This window comes from Cydia strobilella, chromosome 19 (genome assembly GCF_947568885.1).
Source record: "Cydia strobilella chromosome 19, ilCydStro3.1, whole genome shotgun sequence".
NCBI classification, from domain to species: Eukaryota; Metazoa; Arthropoda; class Insecta; order Lepidoptera; family Tortricidae; genus Cydia; species Cydia strobilella.
In genome coordinates this window covers 6,677,985-6,705,911 of record NC_086059.1, presented here as the reverse complement: position 1 = coordinate 6,705,911, position 27,927 = coordinate 6,677,985, and the positions used below count along the sequence as shown (strand labels likewise).

Below are 27,927 nucleotides of genomic sequence, written 5' to 3'. Positions count from 1 at the left end.
GTTCCTCTAAATTTGTCCATGAGTGTACTTGTACATTTAATGATCTACGTGTAGAGTCAGTACATAAACTGATGTGAATCAATGTCAATGTCAAGCTCGTTTCTGTTTGTTATGCTCGGTATACGGATTGAACTTGACAATGGTTCTAACACTTCTAACACAGACATTGGGACTATGATGAACTATTTCAATAAATAAATAAAAAATCCCGAAAATAACTAAACGTTTAATTACAAACTTATAAAATATCTTAACAATGTTAATCTTATTATGTATTTCATTTTGGCTTCTTTCACATTTAAGTATCAGTTTGTCGATGAATTCTAGACTAGAAATATTGTCGCCCAACGTACTAATACTTTCTCATGTACTTTTGGTATTTATTAAAATTATTATGGCCTAAATTAACGTACCTATAGGATATTTAATCGTCATCTATCTATTCTGCAGAGAGGGCTGTTATTTCTCCTCATTATTCCTAACTGTTTTAATCTAGTGCACTTTAGGGACCTCCGACCCCGTTTGTGGGATAAAGCCTCCCAGCTTGCCTTTATAAGATCCGCACCTTTTTCCGCTATCATAATAGTAGGCGCGTTGATATTTCCATTTGTGATAGTCGGCATTATGCTAGCGTCAATGACTCTTAATCCTTGAATCCCATATACTCTCAGTTCAGGATCTACGACAGCCATTGGGTCGCTTGTTGGTCCCATTTTCGCTGTCCCTGAGAGATGGTATATGGTCATAGTATACTGCCGAATCAAGCAGTCCCAGTACTCGTCGGTGTACAGCGGGAGGTGCTTGCAGTTTGGAAGAGGCTTGTCGTGAAACCTGGCTCCGAAGCGCTTCATGGCTTTAGTCTCTGCGACCGCCACGGCGGCTTTCACTCCCTCCCGCAGAACTCCAACGTCGTCAGGATGCGTTAAGTAATTGTGGTACATCAAGGGATAATCCAGGGGATTCCTAGACTTTAATTTAATGTAACCTCTGCTTTTTGGACGAAGCATCATCGGAAATATACCAAAAACGTCCTTATTATTGATTTCGCCAAATACTTCGTTGTAAAACTCATCCGTGAGTCCGTGTGCTTTTTTAACTTGAGTTCCTCCATCAGAAGGAGTAGAAGCTGACGTCATCATAAATTCTATATCAGGCCAATCGTCAGTCCCATTAGCGTATTTTGTATTTATAAATGCAACTACTTCCAACCCAACACTTGATGTTAGCGGCCCATCCTCCGTCACTGCATATCGTAAAGCGGCATTTATATTTACGAGCCTGTTCATGACTAGGCTAATAGGGTAATCTACTTTAAAAACAAGGCCGCCAATTGCGATGTGGTCCTGCAAGTTTCCCCCGACTCCAGGAGAATCTTTGATAACTTCTACGCCAACTTCTTGTAGGTTTTTCGCGGGACCTACACCAGAAAGCATGAGAAGTTGAGGTGATCCAATAGCTCCAGCTGATAGTATTACTTCCCGTTTGGCATATACAACTTGTTTTTGTCCATCCCTTATGAATTCAACACCGAATGCTCTCTTGCTGTCTTTGTCGATTAGCACTTTCGTGGCGTGAGAGAAGAGAGCAATGTGCAAATTGTGTCGGAGTCTGACCGGTCTAAGGAAGGCTTTGGCGGTGGAGCACCGAGTTCCTCGTCTCATGGTAAACTGGTACCACGCGTAGCCAACCTGCTGCGCACCATTCACATCCACGATGTCGTATCCCATCTCTTCACCGGCTTGCAGAAAAGCAGCCCCAAGGGGAGTATTATAAGGAGCATCTTGAACAGTGAGGTAACCACCTGAAATGCGCAAAAATCCGGGTTATGTTTTTTATTGAGATCTTCAATATAAATATCGAACTTTAAGTCTTTGCTTCCATATAGTTATGAACTTATAATATATCATCGCGTTTTGATGTTTAACCTGCGTCTTCCTCAACCTCATGCCTTAAACTCCCTAAGCTCATGCAATAGCGCATTCCCATTAGTCAACAATTAACATTACTTGCATGCGTCGTCCTAGCATTTAATATGACTTGCGCTTGACGCAAGATTATTTGAAAGTTGTAGTCGCAAGACGACGTTGCAAGCGCACTTGCAGACGGGAATTATCAGCACGAGGTCCACGAGGTCAAGTCACGTGACTCGAATAAATCAACATGGTTTGCGAAAATAGGGCACTTGTGAAATGGTACAAGTTTCACAACAGATTTTATTTCCACTGCTTATGATATCTGAAGGAATCGCTACAAGCGGGAGGGAAGCGGGAGCGGGAGTCGGGTTGCACCACGGTTGCACCTTTCAGTTAAGAGGTTATAAAACTTCAATACAGTAAATAAAAAAAAATAAAAAAAAAATAAAAAAAATATTGAGTTCGCACAAACAAACGTAATTATAACTGGGCAGGTGCCTCTTTTTAAGCGTACATGACACTTGTGTCAAGAGACACCGCTCTCCCTTAGGTGGTAACAGAATTTATATAAAAGAAATACAGTAAGGAGTTAGATTCCATACTAATATCTCAGCGTTATGACAGTGGGCAGTAGTTTTATTGGTGTGAATGTATAAAATGATGATTAATAAAAAAAGTATGTATTTTTAACACGATATTTACCTGTGCCATGATACTTAGTGTCTCTCGCTAAGTAAGGGTTCCTTTGGTCTTCAGACTTCCTAAAATAAGGAAGTACGTCATTGTATCCCCAGCCCGGGTTGCCGAAGGACTCCCACTGATCGTAGTCCCGTCGGTTCCCTCTTATGTACAACATGGTGTTGAGGACAGAGGACCCTCCGAGCACCTTTCCCTTTGTCCAACAGCAGCGCTTGTCGATCATGGCTTGACACGCTGTATCTTGGGGTTGTGTTCTGAAAAGCATGAAATGTTATAATTATTATTCAGTGATCTACTTGAAATTACCATAAATTAGTATAGCATAGGAAATACAATCGCATCTTCTAGGTACCATGAAATCAGGTATTCTATGAGGAAGTAACTAAGTAAGTAAATATTCTATTCAACTTAGAAGAAAATTATGTAAAACTAAATATGTAGGTAACAACAGTCCGTCTTATAAAATTAGAAGTAGATGAGGGAGGAGCAAGAATATAAGTGTGAGAACATCTCATAGAAAAGAGATACTTAAAACCCTCTTAAAAGGGAGGTTCAGACTAGAAAGCCTGTTTTACAATAGTAAAACGATACTATTTATAGTATGGATCATATTTAGTGTCATTATGAAAGCGTTTATATTATGAATTGAATATATGAATTTTTACTGTTTAATGCGACGTTTAGCAAGCCCAAGATAAATGTGCATTTTTGTCTGTCAACATAGCTGCAGCGTAGGTGCGAGAGTGCTACTTGACACGATTGACAATAAAAGTTTAACCATCATATTCGTACTGTTACACTCGTAGATGAATATTAAATTAAAGAGTTCGTTTATAAAACTCACCTATACTTCCAATCCAATTTACTCTTATGCAAATACAACGACAGTAACGGGACATCGCTTATATCAGTCTCATGACCTCCAGCTTCCAGCAACAAGACATTCCACCCCTCGATCTCAGACAGTCTGTTGGCCATCACAGCCCCAGCGGAGCCGCCGCCGACGATGACAAAGTCGTACTGCTCTCTCAGGTACTTTTGGTTAAAGGGCCGGCTCTCGGGGTCCAAGAGCTCGTAGTTGAAGTAGGCCATGGCAGCGAGCATGGCTGGGATGAAGGTCAGCTTGCTGATGCCGCCGATGGTGAGAGCGGACGTCGCGGCCGTTGTGGCCACTGTTAGGATGCCCATGGCGCTTTACTTCATAGTTACTGGAACAAAATAAAAACTGTGTATAATGGGTGTTTTGATGTAAAGCAAGACAGTTTTACGCCATAAATTTACTTTAATATTCGTAGTAATGAAAGTAAATAATAATTTAAACGATTTAGCATGTACATATTTTAGTCTGGTAAGAAATCAATATTTTGGTTGTTTTGCAACATTAAAAGCGCTAAATACTCATATGTGGCTTTAATTGCGGTAGGCATACCTTGTTTTCATACTCAAGTCATAAAGATTTGTTGCTTCATCCTAGCATGTTAATTACTAGGTAATATTTTATGTATATTCGTATATATAGTTTTTATTAGACACGCAATATGCAATATAATATATGATAATTATATGATAAGAGCTACGCTAGGTGGTGAGAAAATGCGATTTTGCTTCTTTTTTCCCGCAGCAAAGTAACACTTGTGATCTACATAGCTCCTGAGGTGAAATAGTTATTTGTGCAACAAGAGAGGAAAGTTGGTTTTACTTGCGAGTGTTTATTTTGAGTCCCGAGAAAGCGAAAGATTAGAATCTTGAGCGTAGCGAGGGACTAAAAAACACGAGATGTAAAATAACTTTGCTCTCGTGTTGCACATATAATTTTTCACCTCAGTAGTGAGAGCATATTAAAGGTTAAAATGTATTTTGAATTACACAGAATAATACAGAAACAAAAAAAACGAATTTGTAATTGAAGTATGAAGTGGCAGTTCATGGCCTTCACTAAATTAAAAAGCTAATTTGTTTCACTCCCTGGAGTGAGGAATGTCGCACTTTCCTCACTCCAGGGAGTGACGAAAGTAGGCTTGTTCGAGCTGCTGAGGTGAAAAAAAAATTGCAAGTGAGTACGAGTAAGTGACAAAATTCAAAAAACACTTAGTGTACTCGTACGTATTTTGCATTTTGCCAAGGTCGTCTGAAGTAACAAACGCAATAGCAATTAGATAATCATCCTATTGCTCAATGAGCCACTGAACATTTAGTAGCATTTTATTGGCATACATACCTATTGATTAAATTAATAAAATATAGTGACCTTCAGCCTTCAGACAATTACCTATACCTATAACTCCTATAAGAGCAAATCCGATTATTTTACATAAATCTCAGAATGTAATCATTAGGGTTTTCCTTATAACAAACGATTTCGATTTTCAGAAAATTTCGTCTTCATTCTCTTTGTCTTCCTTCTTTATTGTCTTTTCCCACTGTCACGTTGTTATTTTTATGTGCGTGACTTTCTTATTGCTTGATTAAATGTACTTACTATGGATTGTGATCACGAAAGCACCGCAAAAAAATTCAGGAGCCAATAATTTTTATGTTCACTTTATTTTGGACGAACAAACAAAAATATTGAAATCGCGCGCTCTTATATAATCTTTAATGCCAACTTGAGTTACGTTTGAAATAGGCTTTTGATTAATTCAAACATCTCATCGGAATAAAATAAAATTTTAATATCTCACTTGATTGCAGTTAGTTAAGAATGATATAACTCCGGCTTGCCTCATTGACCTTCGTCCACTTCTCTACTAAAACGCGTGTAGCATTTCCAACTACCTAGTGTTACAGCATTTCGCTAAGGATGCTACACGACATATGTATTTGTTGTCGTTCGTTGGGTTTGTGCAACTATTAACTGAGACAAGTTAAAACAGAGACTGTCAATCGCTATACAAAAGAGTTTTGTACCGTTTTGTAGATTAAACCCTTATTCATAAAGCTTTACAAATCAGTAAATTTATGTTTTAACCCATTCTTACAATTACAAAAGTCAAAATGACGAATTAAGACGAGCGATTCGAGACGAACTCAGGCTTGTAGCGCATTTACGAATAACGCCATACTCGTAATGTACGTAATTTTTTTATGGTATTCTAAAATGGAAAATAATAACAAAAATAAACTTAAACCCAATAAACAGTAGAGTACAGGCGGTCTTCGATCTCTTCCATTCCAAATTCCAAGCCACATAATTATGGTATGTTCTTCAGTCAATGGTATATCCAAAGTATCCAAACTAAGAGTAATGAACTGTTTTTTGCCCTTTTGAGTGTATGTTTATGATATATTTGTCTTTATTTATCACCTATAAACTACGACCTCGTCAATTTGACATTATCTATCTATAAAAACTACAAAGAGAGTCTACCAAACGCTTCTAACTGCACCCCACCTTCACATTTTTCTGTTTGGCCCTATGGTTGACTGGTAGAGAACGCCATGAGGCATTAAGTCCGCCATTTGTACTTTTTTTGATGTGCAATAAAGTTAAAAATAAATAAATACTAGTACGTCGGTTCCTTACTCTGCGGCCCTTACCACCGGCAGCTTGGGCGCTGCCCCGCTACTGGCGGCACCCTTAGGTTAGCGGTTTTTTATAATGTGTTTATATATTGTTTTGTATATGTAAGTGTTTTTATATTTTACTTTTATATTAATATTATAAATGACCTAGTCTAAGAGGATAAGTAAATAAATAAATAATAATAAAGAGTGGAATGCAATTTTATATGGAGATTGCGAGTCTTTATAAGTTACATGTCTCTTTCTCTTCTGTTATTACATAATGCGGTAACGTAACTCTTGTCGTGCATATGGGATGAGATCATTATCTCGTAGCAATAAAGGCTATTATCGCGTGATAATGTGCACCTCAGGACGTGTTGTATGGTTTGAGGTTGCCGGCCCAAGCCTGGCGGGGAAACGAAACTGACACTTGGTTCTTGTGTCATCTTTGTTTTGTTAATACTAGGTATATACCTATAATATAAGGACTCATTGTCAACCATAACTGACTATAGATCTACCACTATATCTCAGGCGGTTGATAAAGAAATTGTACGGTGTTTTTTTATAATTTAAAAAAGCTAATGTCTCAGCATTATTCTACACTGTTTTTGAATCAAGACCGCAGCAGTGGCATAGGATAGAATTCATCATGTCTATAGGTGGAGGTGGTAACGCAAAGGGCAGATTCAGCATACTTTTAGCTTGAAATATCTAAAAGTTTAAATTCGATTGAATACATATATGCATGACATTAAACATATACCTATTATTATGTATATGTTTAATGTCAAATTACACTTGAAACTCTCGCGTTTTGTACACATATATAATTAATGTCATTAACGGGTCTAACGTGATAAAATTTCATTATTTTACCTTTTTTTTCGTTATTTCAGTTATTACCTGTTGAAATGTTCCCTGTTGCAACATTTCTCGTCAGCAATTAAAACTGGTTATTATTACTGGCTGGTATACTTAATTAGGAGAGGTTCTATTATACCTATTGGCTTCATTGACGACTACAATGTACCTTCGCGTAATTACATAAAGCAAACGAATGCACGTACCCATTTATGACTCAATATGTACCTACGAAACGCTAGGGAAGCATTCTTTAAGCGGAAACAAATAATTAGCCAGGCATAACAGCATACCTTCCATAATTACTTCTAATTACTGCTTCGGCCAGTCTTATTTGATTTTCGAATTGTTGTGTACATTGGGTGCGTTCAGTTACAGCTGTACAGTGGCAGTATATACACAACCCCGAACAAATTTTGGTTATTTTCTTCAACATTTGAAGGATAAACAAAAGTGCTCAATCGACTCAAATTAGGTGAACCCCACTGATGGTATCTTATTTAAACAGATAAATTTACTAAGCGTTTTGAGAAAATACCGGACCAGAGCGATATTAGGAAGTGTTTGATGACAGAAAGTATTGAAAAGATGGTTAGAACAAATTGGGTGAGAGGGTAAAGAAAACAGGGTGAGTCTCTTCTACTCACACTATGGGACACGCAGTGGCAGACACCCACCTCAAGAGTCTTGTCGATGACAAGATTATGTAGTTCTCGAGTAATTCTTAGTATAACACCTCCTACAAGCCAACTCAATGCACCTGTGTATACAATTATCATGCAACATGACTTATGACTTGTTTAGGAGAGTACAACTTTGCTAAATCACAAATGAAGCTGATTATAGGCATGCATATTAGCGGTATCCCCATTCTCCATCTATATTGAGTGTATGGGAATAAGGCTGTGTTGCGTCACCAATCGCATTGCTCGCTGATGGCTGGCTTACATTGTTGACATGTTGAACGATAGACACACTAAAGGCACGATTTCTCTCTCGATTTACAGCTTGCGGTTTCATGTTTCACTTCGTCCTATGTGCGAACGCACATAATATTGATTGTGGGCATGGCAAAGTAACTTCAGGCTCTTTAGATCAAATTGTATGGCATTTAAAGAAAACCCATGTTGAACACGAAAGTGTACTGGTATAAGCCACCGTTGTGCGGGATTATTAAGGTGATATTCGGATGGCAAGTGCAGCTGCATTACTGTGACGATGCATTACTGCTGCTGCCTTCAAGCGGATACCATCACTGTCTATTGCCTAAATAAAATGAGTGACGGATTGATTGTTCGAATCGTGACAGTAGTGAACTAATGCAGCGGCGAACGTCACTCATTTTATGAAGGAAATTGACAGTTACGGCAACCGCGTCCACGCCGCAGCAGTCATGTCGTCAGAGTAATGCAGCTGCAGTTGCCATACGAAACTCACCTTTATAAGTAGGTACTTGAGTTACGCCGAGTTTCATAATGTAATTTGAATTCGACTAATACGATATCTAATATCGGCATAAAATAGTAATCTTACTAGCACTGCAAGCTGCAAGTAACTTAGTTCGTCTTTTGCAATATACTTATATAATGTCTATTCATTTTCTGGGAAATCATAATTTGCGAAATTACATGCTTTGGCTGAACATTGTTCATTTTTATCGACACAATAGTTGAGTAAATAATGAATAATAGGTTTTCACGAAGGTTTGCATCAAGATAGGCGCTTTGATAGAATGGTGATTGTCCTTTGTTCAATAATTAATTGATTGTTTTTAACAATAAATTCTTATAATGTTTTTTTTATTTTTATTAGTAGATCTTTGTGTAATGAACTATTGTTATTTTACCAATTAAATATTCTCGTTGCGATCTTTATGTATAGATTAGTCAGTTCATTGTCATATTCCGAAATAAATCGACTTGTCATTCTAGTGTATGGATGAGGTACTTATGGATTTGTTACGTTAAGAGTAATGTTTGCATGCAATGTTTTAAATTAGAAAACGCTTAAAAGTTTTCGTGTTTTAGCAAAACTTAAGTGCTGGTCGTTCAAAAGCCGTACGGTACCTATTTTTTTTATCTCTTTTATTTTAAATCAAAACAAATCCGAAATGAAAAACCCATTCAACATCTAAGATAATTATGAAGCACGTCAAGGGGGTCAGGGTGTATTATTACTTATTATTTTACGACGCTTATCTAGTGCTAGTGTCATCACATCACATAATTACTTAAATTGAAACATCGGTGTCAAAGTGTTCACGCATTTTATGTGTTCGTCATGTTATGTATTTACAAGGTCGCTGCGTGCTGGAAAAATGCATTTGTCTTTGTTTAAGACCGGAAACAACAACTTTGTGGACACTTATGAAATGCAGGAGACGGGGTTATTGACGCAGTTCAAGAAAACACATGGATTTCTATGTATTATTAAGCGATTTTAAATATTGAGTGATAGTAATACAGATAACATGGATACAGGTAACCTGCTGAGAACTATAGAAAATAGACGAGGCAGAATGATAGGTCACTTGATAAGACACGACACTTTCTTTAACACTATATTAGAAGGCAAGATAGAAGCGAGAAGAGGCCGCGGAAAACCACGAACAAGCTACACACAACAACTGAAAGCGAAAGCAAATGTCGTGTCTTACAGGGACCTAAAGAACCTGGCCGAGGACCGAGAAAACTGGCGCATACTCCACCGACAAGAGCCATGCTCTTAAATTATGAATGAAGTAATACAGATATAATATTGAAGATGTTTGATAGACTGATAGTGTTTCAAAAACCGTAATGTTCTGCAGTTCATTAGGTAAAGAAGGTAGGCGAAAACTAACCTAACCTCTAAAGATTAGAAAGTGCAAAATTATTTAATAATAACAGCGTGACGAACTTTATTTACAAAACAAACCTGTTTTGCTATTATAGCTATAATGATCGATTTTGGTTTTAAACAATCTTAATGTATAATAATTAAATGGCATAAATTAGCATTCCCCATTGATACTTAGTAGTAACTATCCACTCTATCCAGCTAAGTGAGTATGCAAGAATCAGGTTTGCAGATGTCGAATTTCATGTGGCTACAGTATCATTAGTGTGCTCCTCATAATCTTGGAAGTAATGCCACATCTGAATATCCATACCGCTCAAGTAATTCAATTTGTACAGCAATGTAACTAAAATCTAAAACATACTTATTGTAAGGGTACAAAATACCTACTCGGTATTTCAAACCAATCACAAAATTTTTATTCAACTCAGTAAACTCGACTGAAATATATTTCCTTTTCAAACCATGTAGTGCTTGCCGTGTAGTCCGTTTACGTTAAAGCACGGACTTAAGGCAGTGACAATGTAATATATGGCAACGCAATACTTGACGTACAAACTGACAACCCAAAATAATGGTGGTTTATTTATTTAAAGAATTTAATTTCTAAAAAGTTGTTTATTTTGTAACCTTACCGTTTTCGACCTTGGCAAATCTATCAGTCATTGATTCGGTCAAATTGTGTTTTTTGAAAAACAAATTATAGCCAGCTTGAAATGCATACAAATAATACGATATCTTTGGGTATGGTGTATGTTGCTCCCCCGACGCGACCCCCCCCTTTTAGCGTAAAATATGTCCCGGTTCACAATTTTTTTTTTTTTTGAAAAGTATACAATATAGGAAAAAAATCTCAATAAAAGATTTTTCTTTGATATGATGCACCATATTCATGTTAAAGAAAATTTAATAAATCTAAACGCTTTCCCGACATGGTGCAGGGGTGCCGCTTACAACCTAATCCCAAAAATTGTCATAGGCCATAATTTTTACGAAATAAGTACTTTCTTCAATCGACCTAACCTAACCTAACCTACTTATGTTTAAGATTCGAGAAACTCAGTGGTAAGAGGCAGGGGTCGAAACATCGAACCTACAACACCACCTCCAGTTTGAAAGCCGCTCTTAATCCTCGGCTACTACTAGTAATATTCTACACAATAATATTTATAATCTTTAACAGTAACTGGATATTAGTCTCGATCAAAACCACAGCAAAGCCAATAAGGAATATACTTATTGCTATTATTGGAGACCGCTCTATATTTATTACCTCGTCAACATGGCCTGTGTTGCATTGCATTATAGATTGCCTAGAGATGATAGTAATTAATTATTGCGATAAATTGCAGAATTACCAGCTTTCCAGTAATGATCGCATCGTACATTGCTAAGAGTTAAAACGATTATTTATGTAGTCTAGGTAAGTAATGTATATTTAGCAATATACATTTCAGAAATCTGACATGATAACGAGTCTTATTACCGATCGAGAACAAGTGTCTCATTTCAGCTTGGGAAAAAATGATTTCGTACTGTCCTAGCTAATATCCGCATGGTCTCCTCTACAGGACGCATTCGTATTTCTCAACCGATTGTCGTGAAATTTGGTAAGCACGTGCGATAATTACTTATAAAGTTTTGTTGTCAATTCAGCTTTTGGAAATCTTGAAAATAGCAGTGTCATGGGGCTAGCGACTCCTACAGCTCACAGAGCGTCTCTAGTTTTAATTGATTACATCTTGTGCGTTTTAGTGCATAATCGTAAACTATAATATTTGTTCCTTAAAAATCTGAAGTGAGTAGAGATAACAATTTATAACAATTCGCAATGGTAACAGAAGCTATGCATTGCATAGTTCTGCATTTATGCGGCTAGCTACTAAAATTAAACTATTATTTTTAACATGAATCTGGTCATCATACATTGAATACGAAGTTACTGATTGAGAAATTGAACCTTGTTCATTTGACCTCTTCGGTTTTTTGCGGTTGTCTGGTGTAAAGTGCATACTCGTAAAGTGCATTTTTATGATCAGGTGTTTCGTAGTTTCGTAAGCCGGTTAAATCTTAAAATACCGCTTTAAGAGAGGACTTCGAAGGCTAAATGCCAAGAGAATATACCTTCATCTATGTAGTGTACAGCCAATACCTTTTACCGCGCGCTTAGTTCTAACCTAGATAGAACTCGACAAATGTTGCTCAGAAAATACTCTTATTTTTGCCAGAGGCACAAATGACATGAATAACACGTGCAAATCATTGCCTAGAATGACTAGTCTAGTCTGGCCAGTGGAGTCAAAAAAATAAGGTAGTTAAATTGAAAAAAAAAACCTATATGATATACTTTTTTGATATAAAACGAAAGCTTGAAAAAAACAGCTTATTAGATGGGCAAAATCGTAACTATGTAAAAAAATTAAAAAAAGCTTAACACATGACTTTTTTTTTATATGAACAGTAGTTCACATTCTGACTAAAATAACTATTATAGTAATACCGGTAATACAAGTATTTTCATATTTTTTGGTTGAACTATCATATAGTTTAAATCACGTTAAGACTGCCCATAAAATTGAAGTTTTAATAATGTAAAGATAGGAGAGTGTTACCATACTAAAACAATAATTATTAAATTATAGTCGAGAGCCTACCTTTATTACACACAATCCAATATCACAGCAGACACTACACACTGCACTATACGCGATGTGTGATGCGCGGCGCAGCCGACACTGGCCCGGCGTGCGCAGGAGTTGATGCTTGCAACACCACACGGTCAATGTTAATGGGCCCTTAACATTTGGTAACTTATGCGATGAGTGACGTTTCAAGGTCGGTTTTGGTGACGCGAATATTCGTGTTCCTTGATGTAACCATTTCATAATACATTGAGGGTAACACGAATTGACAGAGGTCGAAGGTGGTGAAAATGTCTCTGCTATACATAATTGTTTTGTTTGTGTTTGATGGATACTCTTTGTGCAAGTCCTAATTGACGTTAGGCTTAAAGAGAAAAGTGAACGACCGCTTCGCTATACAAATGCCAACATCCAGCCAGAGACATTTGTTTGGATTAGAGGCCGTCCACTATCTTCTAAGTCTAAGATATTCGGAAACCAGAAGTTTTGGAGCTCCCAAGCTGACTAATTAGCCGAAATTGTATAGGTATTTGCTTTATCACAGCATTTAAAATTATCCCTTAATTCTATTCGTAAACGCCTTTTATTTCTAGTGATATTTCATTTATAATTATTGAGAAATGTAATGCCGAATTCGTCTAGTGCTGACCTTATTAGCCGGAAATTCTAATTACTCTATGACATGAATTTTGCGAAGTTTTGCAGGAAGTTATTGTTTAAAGATACTAATTCAAGTATTGTAGTAATTTCCGAATCTGGAATACCTAATACTCGTAACTTATCGACGAAAAGTAGTTAACTACTTTTATACCTATGTATACTAGCGACCCGCCCCGGCTTCGCACGGGTAGTTCAACTAATTTACACAAAACCTTTACAAATTATACATACAAACCTTGCTCTTGAATCACTCTCTCTATTAAAAAAATACCGCATCGAAATCCGTTGCGTAGTTTTAAAGATCAAAGCATACATAGGGACAAACATACAGACAGCGGAAACCGACTTTGTTTTATACTATGTAGTGATTCATAAGTGTGAATCCAACCTCATATCTTGAGCGTTGCGAGGGTTTCAAGGCACGAGGGTTAAACAAATTTTGCCACCGAGTGAAACACAATATTTTTCACCACACCAACACAAGGAAAATACTAACTGTAAAATATCCAACCAAATCAAAGCAAATCAATTCAAAATTAGTGTAATTAAATACCTATTTATATCATTCAAAATCAACATTAAAAAGTCAATTCTATGAGCCAACATAAGGAAACAACTCAAAATTTGCATTTGATTACTTTGCCCCACATGTGGATAAAATGCAACTTTATCATCAGTTTTTGAATAATCAAGAGAGCCTTTACCAGCTGGTGTTGTGAAAAATAGATTATATAATGATTATAATATGTAGAATTTATTTCATACTACTTGACTGAAGGGAGTACGCAGATTACGATACCAAAAAATTCGTGTTCACTACACCAAATGCATGTATTTATGCCCTGTTCAGCGGGGCTAAGATGGACGGCTGTCTATCATTTGTCACCATACCTGTCACGCTCTAACAAGTACGTAAGTGCGAAAGTGACGCATGATATGACAAGTGACAAAAACGCGACCATGATACCGGTGCTGAACGCATCAGAAGTGACGTCACGAAACGGCCGATTGCTTCGAAAATTCGAAGATCGGCAACGATCTGATGCATATATAACGTCCGCCGACAGCAGCCAACGGCAACCTTCCAAAATGTATTGTGCGACAAAGCTGTACGGAAATTTGATCCTAATTTATATAATAAATATTTGTACACAAGTTTAAATAACAAATCTTCATTGAAGATCCACTTAGGCATCCCTGCATTACCTAGTAAGGAGCCTAGGCCTCAACAGCCCTAAACGGGATTCGAATTCGAACCTTAGTCCAACTGGGCTAAACTGGCCAATTAGAAGCGCAATCCATAGAAAGGATTTTTCAACATAATTATAATAAGTGATGTGTGTACGTGCGGCGAGGCGTGTCATGCGCCGACTTTAGATATCGAAGGACCAAGTTACTTTCGAACCGTTATCCTTGTGCTAGCTGGGGTACATTCATGCTAGTAATTATGCGACCACCTTCAGTGTCTACTTATAGATATAAATTCCTAGTTATTTGCATGGAATATTTATTTATGGACAGTTTCTGACACCTACCTTTATCGTCATTGAATGGTTCTTTGGTATTTTATCTCTCTTCCAATTTTCCTTACGCCACATCCATTATGCAGTGACTTTAGATATCGAAGGACCAAGTTACTTTTGAACCGTTATCCTTGTGCTAGCTGGGGTACATTCATGCTAGTAATTATGCGACCACCTTCAGTGTCTACTTTAGATATAAATTTCTAGTTATTTGCATGGAATATTTATTTATGGACAGTTTCTGACACCTACCTTTACCGTCATTGAATGGTTCTTTGGTATTTTATCTCTCTTCCAATTTTCCTTACGCCACATCCATTATGCAGTAGGTACTTCATGTTAATTCCTGTTCTAAGATTTGAAGTGGCTTGCCTTGTCACGAATGCAACAACATGGTAAGGGTAAATGGCCATATACCTCCACTTATGTAATAATATTGTCTGTTGCAGGTACGTGACTCCATACATGCATCTGTGCAACTAGTTTGACGAGAGATAAATATGTAAGTAAAGATGTGATTTGTGTTTGTAAAAAAAGGAACCTCATTAGTATGTAAGAGCAACAATAAAAAAAATCTAAAATATAATTATTTGGTTTATTTTTATATTAGTAATTTAAACCACTCGATTGATTTATCATTATATTTAAGATATCCTATACCAGATCTTTTTATAAAAGTTTATCTGCGAAGTCGAAATCTTCAATAATAAATTAAATAAATATAACTCTTCTATCATTTCCTCTGTAAATGAAAACTTTCTTCATCTGCGTTGTAAGCCTCTTGCGCAATTTTAATAATGCCCTAACGTGATGCCCACAGGCTTGAGCGCGAGACGTACAGAACAAGCGGCCTAGCCAAGATAACAATCACTTATCGACAAACGCCAACCAAAGTAAAAATTTGGCAATTTCCATAAACGGTCCTTGGTCCCCAGGTCAATGACCCGAGGTCATGTATTCCCAATCGGATCTCTACTGTTTCCCATAAAGTTTTAAGTCATAATGTATTGTATGTCCGAAACGCGTAACTATTCAGGTTTGCCATAAAACTAACCTAACTTATCTATAAGAGGATAACCTTACGAAAATCCTGAAAAGTTAACGGTTTCAGTATTATGACTAATGATAATCTGACAATCATTATGTTATGACATTTATGACTCAATAATTATGTCAAACAAAGGGATCCCATTCCTAGTGCTAGAGTGCTTATTTATTTATTTATTTATCGTATGGCATTACAGTTACTGGATTTAAATTAAATACTAATCTAAAGATTGAGGTTTGCACTCTTCAAATACTCGATGGCCCTTTCACTGAGGTTCGCGAGGTCTTCAATCCGTCCCTTGAATTTGGTGAGAGGGCATTCCAGAACAATGTGTTTGACCGTCTGCTCGGGGTCACCACACATGCACTGAGGGGAGTCACACCAGCCCCATTTATGCCAGTGGTAAGCACAGTTTCCAACGCCTGTTCGAATGCGGTTTAGTTGACTCCATACTCGGCGCGGTTTGTCGAAGCCAGGTGGGCGTCTATTTGGGTTGAATGTGAAAAGTTGCTCACCATTGGATTGTTGGGCATTCCACTCAGCCATCCATGAATCATGTATATCCCACTCGTTGTCAACATGCACCATACCAAGAGCTGGCGGGTTACGGGACTTGAGTCGTTTCGCTCCGAAATCACTGAGGTCTTTGTGGATAGGCAGCGTGGGTTGGTATTTGGTTTTTATTGCCTCTCGGAGGTGACACTTTTTTCGCCGCAAGTGTGGTGGTTCTATGGCGCTAAGAGCAGGGAGCCAGAAAGTTGGGGTGGGTTTGAGGCAACCAGTAATGAGCCGCATGGTTTCGTTCAGCTGCACATCCACGGCACCAGCATGTGCGCTGTTCATCCATACTGGAGCACAGTACTCAGCCGTAGAATAAACCAGTGCCAGTGCCGTGGTACGCAGACAGGACGCAGAGGCTCCCCAAGAGGTTCCAGTAAGTTTCTGGACTATATTGTTCCTGGTCCTTATTTTACTTTTCAGCTTATCGATGTGCGATCGGTATGTTAGGCTTCTGTCGAGTGTAACACCGAGGTACTTTGGGGAAGTATTGTGTTGTAGGGTTGTACCACGAAATCTAACTCTCAGGGTCTTGTGTGCGAGCCTATTGGACAGGTGGAAGCAGCAAACTTCAGTCTTTGAAGGATTTGGGCACAGACGCCAACGGGTGAAAAAGTCGTCCAACTTCGCCAGATCCTTCTCCAGTATGGGTTCCGTTGTTTCCATGCTCCGCTGCTGGGTTACAAGAGCCAGATCATCGGCATATCCAAATTGGCGAGATACAGTACTAGGGATGTCATGTATGTATAAGTTAAACAGCATTGGAGCTAAGACAGAGCCTTGAGGGAGACCATTATTGAGCACTCTCACTTTACTGGCCGATTCACCAAGAAACACCAGAAAGGTCCTGTTTGTGAGGGTGTCCTCAATTAGCCTGAAGAGTTTGATACATGGGATGACCTTAAGGAGTTTGTACAGCAGTCCTTTCTTCCAGACGGTATCATAGGCTGCAGTGAGGTCAATAAAGGCTGCCGATGACTTAAGATTTTTATTGAATCCGTTTTCAATGTGAGTAGTCAACGCCAGGACCTGATCAACGCAGTTTCGGTTTGGTCTAAATCCAGCTTGCTCCGGTGGTATTACTGCATTGATGGTGACTTGGATGCGGTTGTAGACTATCCGTTCGAGCAGTTTATACATAACGCTTAGCAAAGCGATTGGTCTGTAGCTTTCTGCTTTGTCCTCAGGCTTTCCTGGTTTCAACATCGCTATTACCTTAGACCGCTTAAGAGAAGATGGTATCTTGCCAGTGTCTAAAATGACTGAATAGAACTTTGCCATCCAAACTTGAGTTTTGGGCCCACTGTGCTTGAGAAATTCAGGGTAGATTCCATCCTCGCCGCAAGCCTTGTCGGTCGCGATGTCGCCGATGGCCTTGGATAGTTCAGGTATGGTAACAGGGCCGCAGTACGTGTCGCTTGTACTTGCGTTGGCTTTTAGGGTGGTTAGCTCCTTTTTTACATTTCTTGTATGTGTTTTGTGGTTTGGAGCCTTTGATAGTTTTACCACTCTGTCTGCTATTGCATTGGGGTGAACCTTTGATTGTCTCTGTGTTAGGCCGGTTCCCACTGTGAGTCTTCTGACGAGGTGCCAGGCTTTTTTGCTGGAGTGTGTGAAATTCATCCTTTGGACAGTTTCTTCCCATTTTTGCCTTCTTGCATCATCAAGTGACTTAACTAGTTCATGGGCGGTATGGGGTTCTCCTGTTCTCTGAAATTCTTTCCATTTCACTTCTGTATCTGCATTCCAGCATGGTATATATTCCTTGCGGTAGCCTCTGGGTATTGTTTTCCTCGCAGTTGCAATAATAAGCTTCCTGAACCGCTCGTAATTACCGGGACAAGGTGGTATCCACCTGACGCAGTGGTCTAGACTTTTACTGTAGCTTTCCCAGTTGGCTTTTCGGAAGTTCCAGCGGGGCGCCGGATACGACGGGACTATGGGAATTTTGAGTCCAATTTCGAAAAGTATCGGCCTGTGCTGGCTATGGGGAAAGTTTTGGAGGACGGTCCTGGTAGTTGTAACGGGTTGGTCAAGTGCGTCCCTTGTAGTAAAGGCGAGATCGGGATTGTATTCTTTTCCCCAACGGGCTGAGCGGAATGTACCCTTGCTCTTTTTATCGAATAGCAGAAATGTGTTTTCATGGTCGGCCCATTCCGTTATTCTAAGTCCATTCTCGTCATTGTTCTCATAGCCCCAGCTGGAGTGGTGACTGTTGAAGTCCCCGATGTACAAGGCAGGATGCGCGAGCTTAGGAAGTGCAGGTGTGGGCCATTTGCTTAGTGGTGGCTTATAGATGTTGCAGAGCTGTATCTCACCCACTTGGACGACAGTTGTTTCGATGTTGTCTTCGCTTGTATTACTGGAATGTATAATGCAGGTATGGGCTGTTGGTTGTCGAACGTAGATAGCGGTGCCATACTGGGCATGGTAAGTAGCTGCAATCATTGAATATCCGGCAATATCACCTCTTCGACTCAGTTGTTGCGGGTCTTTAGCGTGAGTTTCTTGAAAGAGGGCAACATCTACGTCATTTTCTTTTAGAATTTTCGACATGCACTCAGATTTTGCTAGGCTTATACCCTCTATGTTGAGTGAGCAGACACGGACGGAAGGTCCAATGTCTCTTGTCATATGACGCGAGTAGGCGTCTTTCTTGACATTCGCTTTTTTCATTGTTGGCATTGTAATCGAGTGATTGATTTGTATCCAGTAAGCACTGCGAGGTCCTGGAGGACAGTGCAGTTGCCAAGTTTGTTGCTCTGTTAGCACCACCCGGGGATCACGTGTAGGGTTATCTAAGGTACTTCCTACGGACGTAGAGCAACAGCGACCCCCGAGCTAGAGTGCTAGTAAGTGACATGAACGTTCGCCGTAGTGTAGAAGCAAAACCGATGTATTTGTATACTAGACGACTGTTTTTTCATTTAGATATATAAGCCAGCGCTGGGATGTCACAAGTATATTACGTACCTATATTTAGGTAGGTACTGTGATTTCTAAACATGCTATATACCAGTTAGGTGCCAAACTACGGCTGGCCTAGTAGTAATAGTAATCTCCAAGATCATTAGTGCCACTATAATAAACTAATAAGCTAATGGTAGGAATTATAGCGGCCCTAATGATCTTGGAGATTTCCCCAACAATTGAATGTCTGCAATGGCGATATGTGAATTCAAAATTAATATGTAAGGAACCATAATTTATCAATAATTGTAATGACATCTGTACAAAGTACAAACCTGATTAAAATCTATGTTAGAAGGTTTTTTGGCAGTAATGGTCAGGCTGTATCCGCAGGCTGCAGTCCGTCTAACTAAGCTAATTCTGCACCTAACTTGGCAGAACAAAGTGTGAAAGTGCCACCGTACCATAAACGTTATAATTATTTTTATTGGATATGGGCACGACTCCACTCTGTTACTGAAAAGTCAGTGCCTCGTCTGATTATTGAAAATCATAAACCTATTAATTTTGGGAGTAGACTTCAAGGACTGACTTTCACAAGTCAGTATCAGTTGTGTAGTTCTGTATACGATAATGCAAATGCATCATATTAGATATTTTAATAAAAGCTCTATAAAATTCGTTCTTGGCCTGATAAGGAAACCAGTCAAACATGTAAATCAGCATTGTCTCCCTAAATGTCATCATACTAAAGTATTAGTATCATACTAAAGTATTAGTATGATGACATTTCTTTCGATCCGACCTATTTTTGATTCAATAGTTTTCTCATTTAATTCAGGTGAAACCTATTAGCATGATAGTTCACTTTTAAACTAAAATTAAGTCATCATCTTTATCATGATTATTGATTTTATATATTAATTTGGTAAATACTTAATGCACATCAATTTTGAATTGAAATTTTATAGCCCAAATTTACTTTATCCTCCCGAGTTCTCTTATTTGACTAATGTTCAGATATTTTGATAATGTACCTACAATATTTTTTACACAGGGCCTCACAAGGTTAAAAAAGATGAATTGTAGGAATTTCATAAATTAAAGTATAGTAAAAACCAGCGTGCGGTTCCCATATAAATTGCATTCGGGTTGCTGTCCGTTCGTACCGGCCCTCAATCACGCCACATTTAGGTACTTAGTTAAGTCATGGATAATATATAGGTATTTTATTTAGCTACAAACGAAAGTTTCACGATGACAGCAGGCCCGAAACATGCTGCCAAGGCTGCTCTTATGATGTAATCCTATAGGCTTAAAACAACGCAACCTATACAGAAAATAATTTATGTATGAAGGTGCTAATTGTAAAATGCCATGTGTGTCATCCTAACGTTAAACAAGTGGAAATTGAGAAACACAGTGGTTGTGTCAGAACTAATTTATTTCGACATTTTGTACCTATTCCGGTACTTATGGTCCTTCGTGTAACTTTGTTGAATGTGGCATTTTAACGTTTGTTAGTTCTACTTTTATGCAGGTATTTCCCATTTAGCTATCAGGCATACGGCATACTCAACTACATTTATTTTGCCTTTAATTGAACATACTACCGAAAGAGCCGTTTAGTATTGTCTAAATAAATAGCTAAATAAAACAGCTGTTGTTATATAAAAATACCGGCCAACTGCGAGTCGGACTCGCGCACCGAGGGTTCCGTACTTTTTAGTATTTGTTCTTATAGCAGCAACAGAAATACATCTGTGAAAATTTCAACTGTCTAGCTATCACGGTTCATGAGATACAGCCTGGTGACAGACAGACGGACAGCGAAGTCTTAGTAATAGGGTCCCGTTTTTACCCTTTGGGTACGGAACCCTAATATGGAATAACATGCTGACAAGGCGCGCAGCTAAAAAATAAGGAATCTGCAAATAAAATAATAAATTTAATAATATCAACGCCATACATTTTTTTTCTACTATGTCATTAGACTTATATTGACCGGGATATGGACCGTGATTACAATACAAAAGGTAATCACGGTCAATATCCCGGTCAATAAGTCTAGTGTAACTAACCGTGAATCATTTAAAACTGTTACTATGTCATTGTCAACAGTGTCCAATGAAGTAGGTAACAAATTTTTCCTACCTTTACTCAGTTGACTAACTTATAAAAAACATCTCAATTCTGATTCATGTGACTTCCATAATAAAAAAGATTTTACGTCTTTGGTGGCTCCCTATGTAACTACTGATTTTGGTTGTGTAAAGTATTTAAACAATAAAATATTGTGGATTGTACAATACTTTACATTTGACACAGTCACAATTCATCTTTTATATTGTATAATTTTCTTATCATATCAGCAGCTTTTTCAGCAATCGCTAAGGTTGTTGCCATCGTGTTAGCTCCCACGATATCAGGCATCACGCTGGCATCCACGACTCTTAGTTTCTTTACTCCATGTACCATCAAGTTATAATCCACTACGGAATCTGGATCTTCTTTCACACCCATCTTTGCAGTTCCAACTGGGTGGTAGACGGTGGTTGCCATATGTCTTATGTAACACTCCCAGTAATTATCAGTGTTAAACAACAATTCTGTGCAAAATGGAATCTTAATTTGGACAAGTTTTGCATTGAGGGCCTTAAAGATATTAGTATTCTGTAATTTAGGTACAAATCTTACACCTTCGATTAGTTGTTTTATATCATCTGGACTTTTAAAATAATGTGGTTTGATGATAGGCTTCGATGTAGGATTATTATCAGCCAACAATACTTCTCCTTTGGATTTTGGGTGCAACAAAGTAGGATAAAGTCCAATCAATTCATAGTCTTTATTTAACTTTGCAACTGCTTCTGTGACTTCCGCTTTATATCCTGTCTTGTTCATATAAATCTTCAGCATTAACTGGTCATTTTTTGGAATGTACATGTGATGAAATTGGACGTTGGGAATACTGTTGTCTCTTGTATTGATAAAAGACATAAAATCGGTGACGCCTATCGTAGACAGCGGTCCAGTTCTAGTTAAAATGTATTGCATCACAAATAAATTAAATGCCTCGGGAGATATTGGTATAGTCTCTTTAATTGTTAGGTATATTGGAAAGAAGATATGATCTTGCAGATTTTGACCAACTAGCAAGTTAATTATAGGAATTATTTTTTTCTCTTCGAGATGCTTTTTAGGACCTATTCCAGATAACATAAGAATTTGCGGTGTGCCAATGGAGCCAGCGGATAGTATTACTTCTTTCCTAACATTTATTTGCATAATTTTCCCGTTGGCTACTTGAACCTCCACGCCGACGGTAATTTTAGATTCAGCGTCTATAATTACCTTGTGCACTACGGCATTTTTCAAGATATGCAGGTTTATAGACTCGTTTATAAATATTTTAGCAGTATTCAAACGTTTTCCGTTTCTTGTCAGGAGTTTGGTTATTTTTGTGCCTATAACGGCCTCATTGTTTAATTTATCGATTGGCAATACACCTAGTTCTTTATAAGATTCCTCGAGCAAATTGTAGAATGGGTTAGTATTAAATCTGTAATCGTTTAAGTCAAGCTTTTTTTCGACTTTGTCAAAATATGATGAAAGATCTTCATATCCCCAGCCTGTATAACCAAGGGATTTCCAGCTATCATAATCTGCATGGTGTCCTGTGATGTATAACATGGCGTTGATCGAACTCGATCCACCCATACCTTTTCCTTTACTCCAAGTGCATCGTTCGTGTCTGAGTCCCAGGCAGCTTGTTCCGTCTGGCTCAGTTTTGTAATTCCAATCGTTGGCCGTTTTTTGATTATTGTAAAGAAACGCTGGAACCTGTAAAGTTAAACTATTCGTCAGGTAAATTAAATTAATTAAGGTACTCGTAAGCAAAAAGGAGCTCGCGCTTTCTGCGGTTTATTTGGATTAAAAGGCCTACTATTTACTTACTATTATAACAACTGTACCTAATACGTATGAAGTAAGAAATTAGCACGGATGTCTTATTTCGTTATGTGTTACTGAGGTCATAATCAATAATCTTACTGATTAAATTACATATACATTTTTAATGATAGTTGGTTCCTATAGCGGAGATTGAAGCTATTGACATATTCGAATGGTTGCCATTTCTATACTTAAGGCATCATTTATTTCCAAACGTATTAAACATTTTATCCGTTATCCTTTGATATACTATTAATTTGGAATTATTTCAATGTTTAATTTATAATTATGATTGACATGACATATGTATTTCCGTTTTGCTTTAGGTATGCTTTGATTTGTTTTTAAGTTTAATCGATTGTATCGATTATGTCTACATTTAGTGAAATGTAATTTTATTTTATGTACTCTTAGCTCTATCAATAAAATATGAATATACCTCGCTATCAAGTCCCGGGTCACCGCCGGCTTCGAGAAGTAGTACAGACCAGTGCTTGCTCAGGCGGCTAGCTACAAGCGAACCTGCTGTCCCGGCTCCCACTACTATAAAGTCATACGATAGTTCTGAAAAAAAAAAACAATTAGTATACTAAGCATAACATCTGCGCAATCCTCCAACTGAATAATATAACCTATGTCGGTGAAAAACAAGTCGATTGAAATAGCTAGGCCACCAGCGCTTACTAATAAATATGCAAGATAGTTATTGAGAAACAGCATTTGCTAGAAATGTGTGTTTCAATACAAGTGCAGTTTGAAGTTGAAATTAAGTCGAGCAAGTGACTTAGTGCTTAGCGGTTAGTTCTATTAGTAATAATTCAGATTTACTCGACCTTCGTGAAAACCGCACAATCATGAAATGTGAATGATGGCACGTAAAGACCAAAAGTTGGCTTATCAAAATTTACTATATCATTAAAGCTAAAATATATTTTATTTATACCAAAATGTAGTAATACTACGAACGACTTAAATTTAAATTTTCACTCGTATTTCCCAATCAAATAATCAGTAATTGAGCCAATCCTAGAAGTGGATGTTGCTGACAATGCTGACTTTGCTTCTATATGATACACTTGTTGAATCGCCGCCTAAGTAGTGTCACATCAAAAAGTTACCTGTAGCTTTATCCACTGTTTGATGAGTGATATCCGCTGGCCACGGCTCGGCGACAAACGCGCAGTGCGCAGCAACCACCGCTGCTACCACTTCAGCAAACACCTCACCCGTCGCACCGGTGAACGCCGATGGGCACCACGCGGTCACATTTGGGATTAGACCGTCCATTGTTTTCTGTTTCTAAAGACGTGAAAATACAAATAGACTCGTGTGACTGTATTTTTTGTTTCTGGCAGAGATTTTTTTTAACGGACTAGAGACTCTAAGATTATTATTAGGGGTCATCCATTAATAACATAACACGAATTTCATGATTTTTGACCCCTCCCCCCCTCTTTGTCACATCTGGTCATATTTGGCTATTTTGTTCTCAACGAAATTAGCAATTCGAATGAAGTATTATTATTTTAATAAAAAATATTCTTAATAATAGCAACATTACATTGTTTGTTATTTATACTTAGGTATTTGATTTGTAAACTTTACACCTTTGTTATTTTGCACTGCCCATTAACTTATTTCTAGCCACTGAATCGCTATCTGAAGGTTGTCTGGAAGAGATCGCTTTTTAGCGATAAGTCCGCCTGTTGTTACCTACTCACTTATGTCCTGTCATTGTTTGTAACATGTATTTTTCTTTGTAGTGCACAATAAAGTATTTTATTATTATTATTTGTATCTCATATAAACTCACGGGTATATACATCCCGGTCATTTGATAGGCGTGCGTGGGGATACAGATCCAACACGTAGAGGCCCTTTGGAGAAGTTTGCTGTTATGTAATACACCTGCTAGAACCCATTCACGGGTACAAATAGATATCCGTAAATCGGTTCCAACAGGCGTAGGGGCTATTATAAACACAGTGGAAAAGAGTGCCGGTTATGGTGTTGAAGTTTGGCTGGTCAAAAGATTGGGCTATGGCTGAGAGGTCCGGACACCTGCCATAACAATGTTGTACACGTTATCGAGGCAGGCGGTGACTCGCCGCTGACTAGATGGGCCCCTGAAACTGCCGTCGTGAAGACGACCAGGAGCAACACCGGTGTGAGCGGCTCAGGGGTGTCGAGAGGTGTGCGCCGCTTTCTACCCAGTGGCTGTTACCAGCCACTGTGCCAACTCGCGTCTTATGCATCTTTCACTTCCACCCCTGGAGCATATAGCTCTAGCGACTCCTCTCTGGACAGCCAATGAAGGCAAGCCAGAGCTGAGAGTCCTGCGGGTCCCCTTGGGGTCCACTCCGACCGACGAAGACACGCCGGAGACGGAGACCCTGACCGACTCTCGGGAGCACTCGGGTCCGTGGGGTCGTTACTCCCCAACAGCTCGCCACAAGCTGCCCTGCTTACAAATTTTATGACAGGAAACCGATGTGAATAAAAAATCGGACAAGTGCGAGTCGGACTCGCCCACCAAGGGTTTTGTTAGAGCGGCAACAGATATACATAATCTGTGAGAATTTCAACTGTCTAGCTATCACGGTTCATGAGATAGACAGACAGATAGACAGACGGACAGTACAGTCTTAGTAATAGGGTCCTGTTTTTACCCTTTGGGTACAGAACCTTAAAATTTCGAATAAAAATGATATATCGTTGCAATACCTAGTTATTTAACTGTACCGCAAATGCAAACAAAATCAAAACATTTTCCGGCTACAAAGTGACGTCACGAAGTTTGTGACTCCCCCTTCCCACATGCATGTCACAACATGTTACATTTTCTTGACCCCCTCTCTCCCCCTAAACGTGTGACGTAATTAATGGATGACCCCTTATTCTCGATTCGACGGGATCTTTTTTTTATGTATGTTTTTGTTTCCCGATTTAATACTCAACGATATTTAGTAAAGCAAAACTGATGAAGAAGACCATAAAATAATGGTACCTATATTATTTTCCGAAATTGGTTATTTTTGTTAAAAGTTGTTATGGCAAAAAGTTCGTGGCTGGGCACCTTTCTAACAAGAAATTTTAATGAATCATAGAATTCCATTAGACTGATTTGATTTCGCAATGTTACCCGAACTATTTAAACAAGTAATAAACACCGGCATTAAGTACTTACGATATAGACACTTGATACAAGTGTTAACTAAAGTGATGAAGTGCCATATTTGTTCATAGCATAATTAGTGGATTGGTAGAGAATGCCTTATGGCATTAAGTTCACCTTGTGTACTATGTGTTTTAATTTGTGCAATAAAGACAAAAAAAAACATAACATTCATCTATTGACACTTATTTATTTAATCGTAAGGCGTATATACATAAACATTCTAAATAAAATTGGATAAAATAAAATAATTATCAATCCACATTCAGGGATACTCGCTACGCTCGTGAATCTAATTATAAAATCTTTCGCGTGCACGGGACTCAAAATAACCACTAGAAGAAATATCAAACTTTGCTCTCTTGTTGTACAAGTAACTATTTTCTATTTCGCCAATCAATTATAAAAAAATATTATAACAGTTTTTTGAATAAAGTAATGTAAAATCCGGTGAGATAAGTAATTAAGTAAGATGATCACAGTTAATTTTGGCCGGAGCAAGACGTACTCTATGAAAATAAGAATTAAAACCTAGTTTTCGATCGATCATACTTCAGTAATTAAGTAAGATGATCACAGTTAATTTTGGGCGGAGAAAGACGTACTCTATGAAAATAAGAATTAAAACCTAGTTTTCGATTGATCATACTTCAGTAATTAAGTAAGATGATCACAGTTAATTTTAGCCGGAGCAATACGTACTCTATGAAAATAAAAATTAAAACCTAGTTTTCGATCGATCATACTTCAGTAATTAAGTAAGATGATCCAGTTAATTTTGGCCGGAGCAAGACGTACTCTATGAAAATAAGAATTAAAACCTAGTTTTCGATCGATCATACTTTTCGTGTCACTTTCTTCTAAATAAGATGATATTATATGAGTAGGTACTTACACTTGTTTGTCCCTGAGTCTCCCGGCGACCCCCGTTCTTCAGCGCATGAGTTGGAATGTTACGTTGTGAATAGAACTTGTTATCCTGATCTCAGTATCACAATAACAAAGCATAACCCTAGGCTATTGTTATTCTAATCCTGCCTCAAGTACCTATATCCTAATCCTTGGTGCGCGTAGTTAACAGCCAAGATCAAGTACCAACATTTGCTGCTATAGATAGACTAATAAATGTGATATCCTTTGATTTTATGATACCCAAAAGTACTTTATCAAGAAAAACTTGACATTTTCAAATACTAAATCCTGACTTTTCTGAATGTTTGTTTTTAATATCAAATATGTATGTCCTTTGCATCTTAGTTTGTAATTTTTTTCTAGGTATTTTGCAGGTAGCTCAATAAACTAACTAAAGGATACGTTTATGTGATTTTGTATCTGCTTTCTTCGCACTTGGCTTGTAATTTAAAATATTTATACTTTTGAAATGTGAAAAGAACTAGCTGGAAGTAAAATTTATACATATGTGCATAATTATGTTAAGTTGTCTATGTTTACAATGCCCAGGAACTCAATGTAATCATCCCACAAATAAGTATTTAAACGAAAACCTGCCATTTTTGGTCAACTCTTCTAGTTGAAAACGTATACAATCGAACGGTTTTTAACCTACTTAGGTGAAATTTGATATAAAAACTGTTTGAGAGTCCCGGAGAAAGGATATATGATACTCTTTATCACGGAA

At 38.0% G+C, this 27,927-nt stretch overlaps 3 protein-coding genes across 6 annotated transcripts in view; 1 reads left to right on the top strand and 2 right to left on the bottom strand.

Moving 5' to 3' along the window:
- Nucleotides 1–27,927, top strand: part of LOC134750242 (flotillin-2) — a 470,025-nt gene that overhangs the window by 203,985 nt on the left and 238,113 nt on the right. The window lies entirely within an intron of this gene.
- Nucleotides 233–12,681, bottom strand: LOC134750416 (glucose dehydrogenase [FAD, quinone]). Its single transcript, XM_063685588.1, has 4 exons — nt 12,473–12,681; nt 3,457–3,820; nt 2,616–2,866; nt 233–1,801 (listed from the first exon to the last, which is right to left on the bottom strand). Exons 2-4 carry the CDS (start codon nt 3,798–3,800, stop codon nt 432–434), a joined length of 1,965 nt encoding a protein of 654 aa, XP_063541658.1. The 5' UTR covers nt 3,801–3,820; nt 12,473–12,681; the 3' UTR covers nt 233–431.
- Nucleotides 21,461–27,328, bottom strand: LOC134750001 (glucose dehydrogenase [FAD, quinone]-like). Its single transcript, XM_063685052.1, has 4 exons — nt 27,184–27,328; nt 24,232–24,412; nt 23,553–23,677; nt 21,461–23,002 (listed from the first exon to the last, which is right to left on the bottom strand). The coding sequence occupies exons 2-4, from the start codon at nt 24,398–24,400 to the stop codon at nt 21,488–21,490; spliced, it is 1,809 nt and encodes a 602-aa protein (XP_063541122.1). The 5' UTR covers nt 24,401–24,412; nt 27,184–27,328; the 3' UTR covers nt 21,461–21,487.

Bases quoted from the DNA above. Each gene is read 5' to 3' on its own strand.
- LOC134750416 (XM_063685588.1), bottom strand. From the start codon at position 3,800: ATGGGCATCCTAACAGTGGCCACAACGGCCGCGACGTCCGCTCTCACC. The intron at 2,867-3,456 runs GTGAGTTTTATA...CATGCTTTTCAG, and splicing joins AAATTGGATTGGAAGTATAG to AACACAACCCCAAGATACAG. The intron at 1,802-2,615 runs GTAAATATCGTG...TGCGCATTTCAG, and splicing joins CACTAAGTATCATGGCACAG to GTGGTTACCTCACTGTTCAA.
- LOC134750001 (XM_063685052.1), bottom strand. From the start codon at position 24,400: ATGGACGGTCTAATCCCAAATGTGACCGCGTGGTGCCCATCGGCGTTC. The intron at 23,678-24,231 runs GTAACTTTTTGA...TTTTTTTTTCAG, and splicing joins AACAGTGGATAAAGCTACAG to AACTATCGTATGACTTTATA. The intron at 23,003-23,552 runs GTATATTCATAT...TTAACTTTACAG, and splicing joins ACCCGGGACTTGATAGCGAG to GTTCCAGCGTTTCTTTACAA.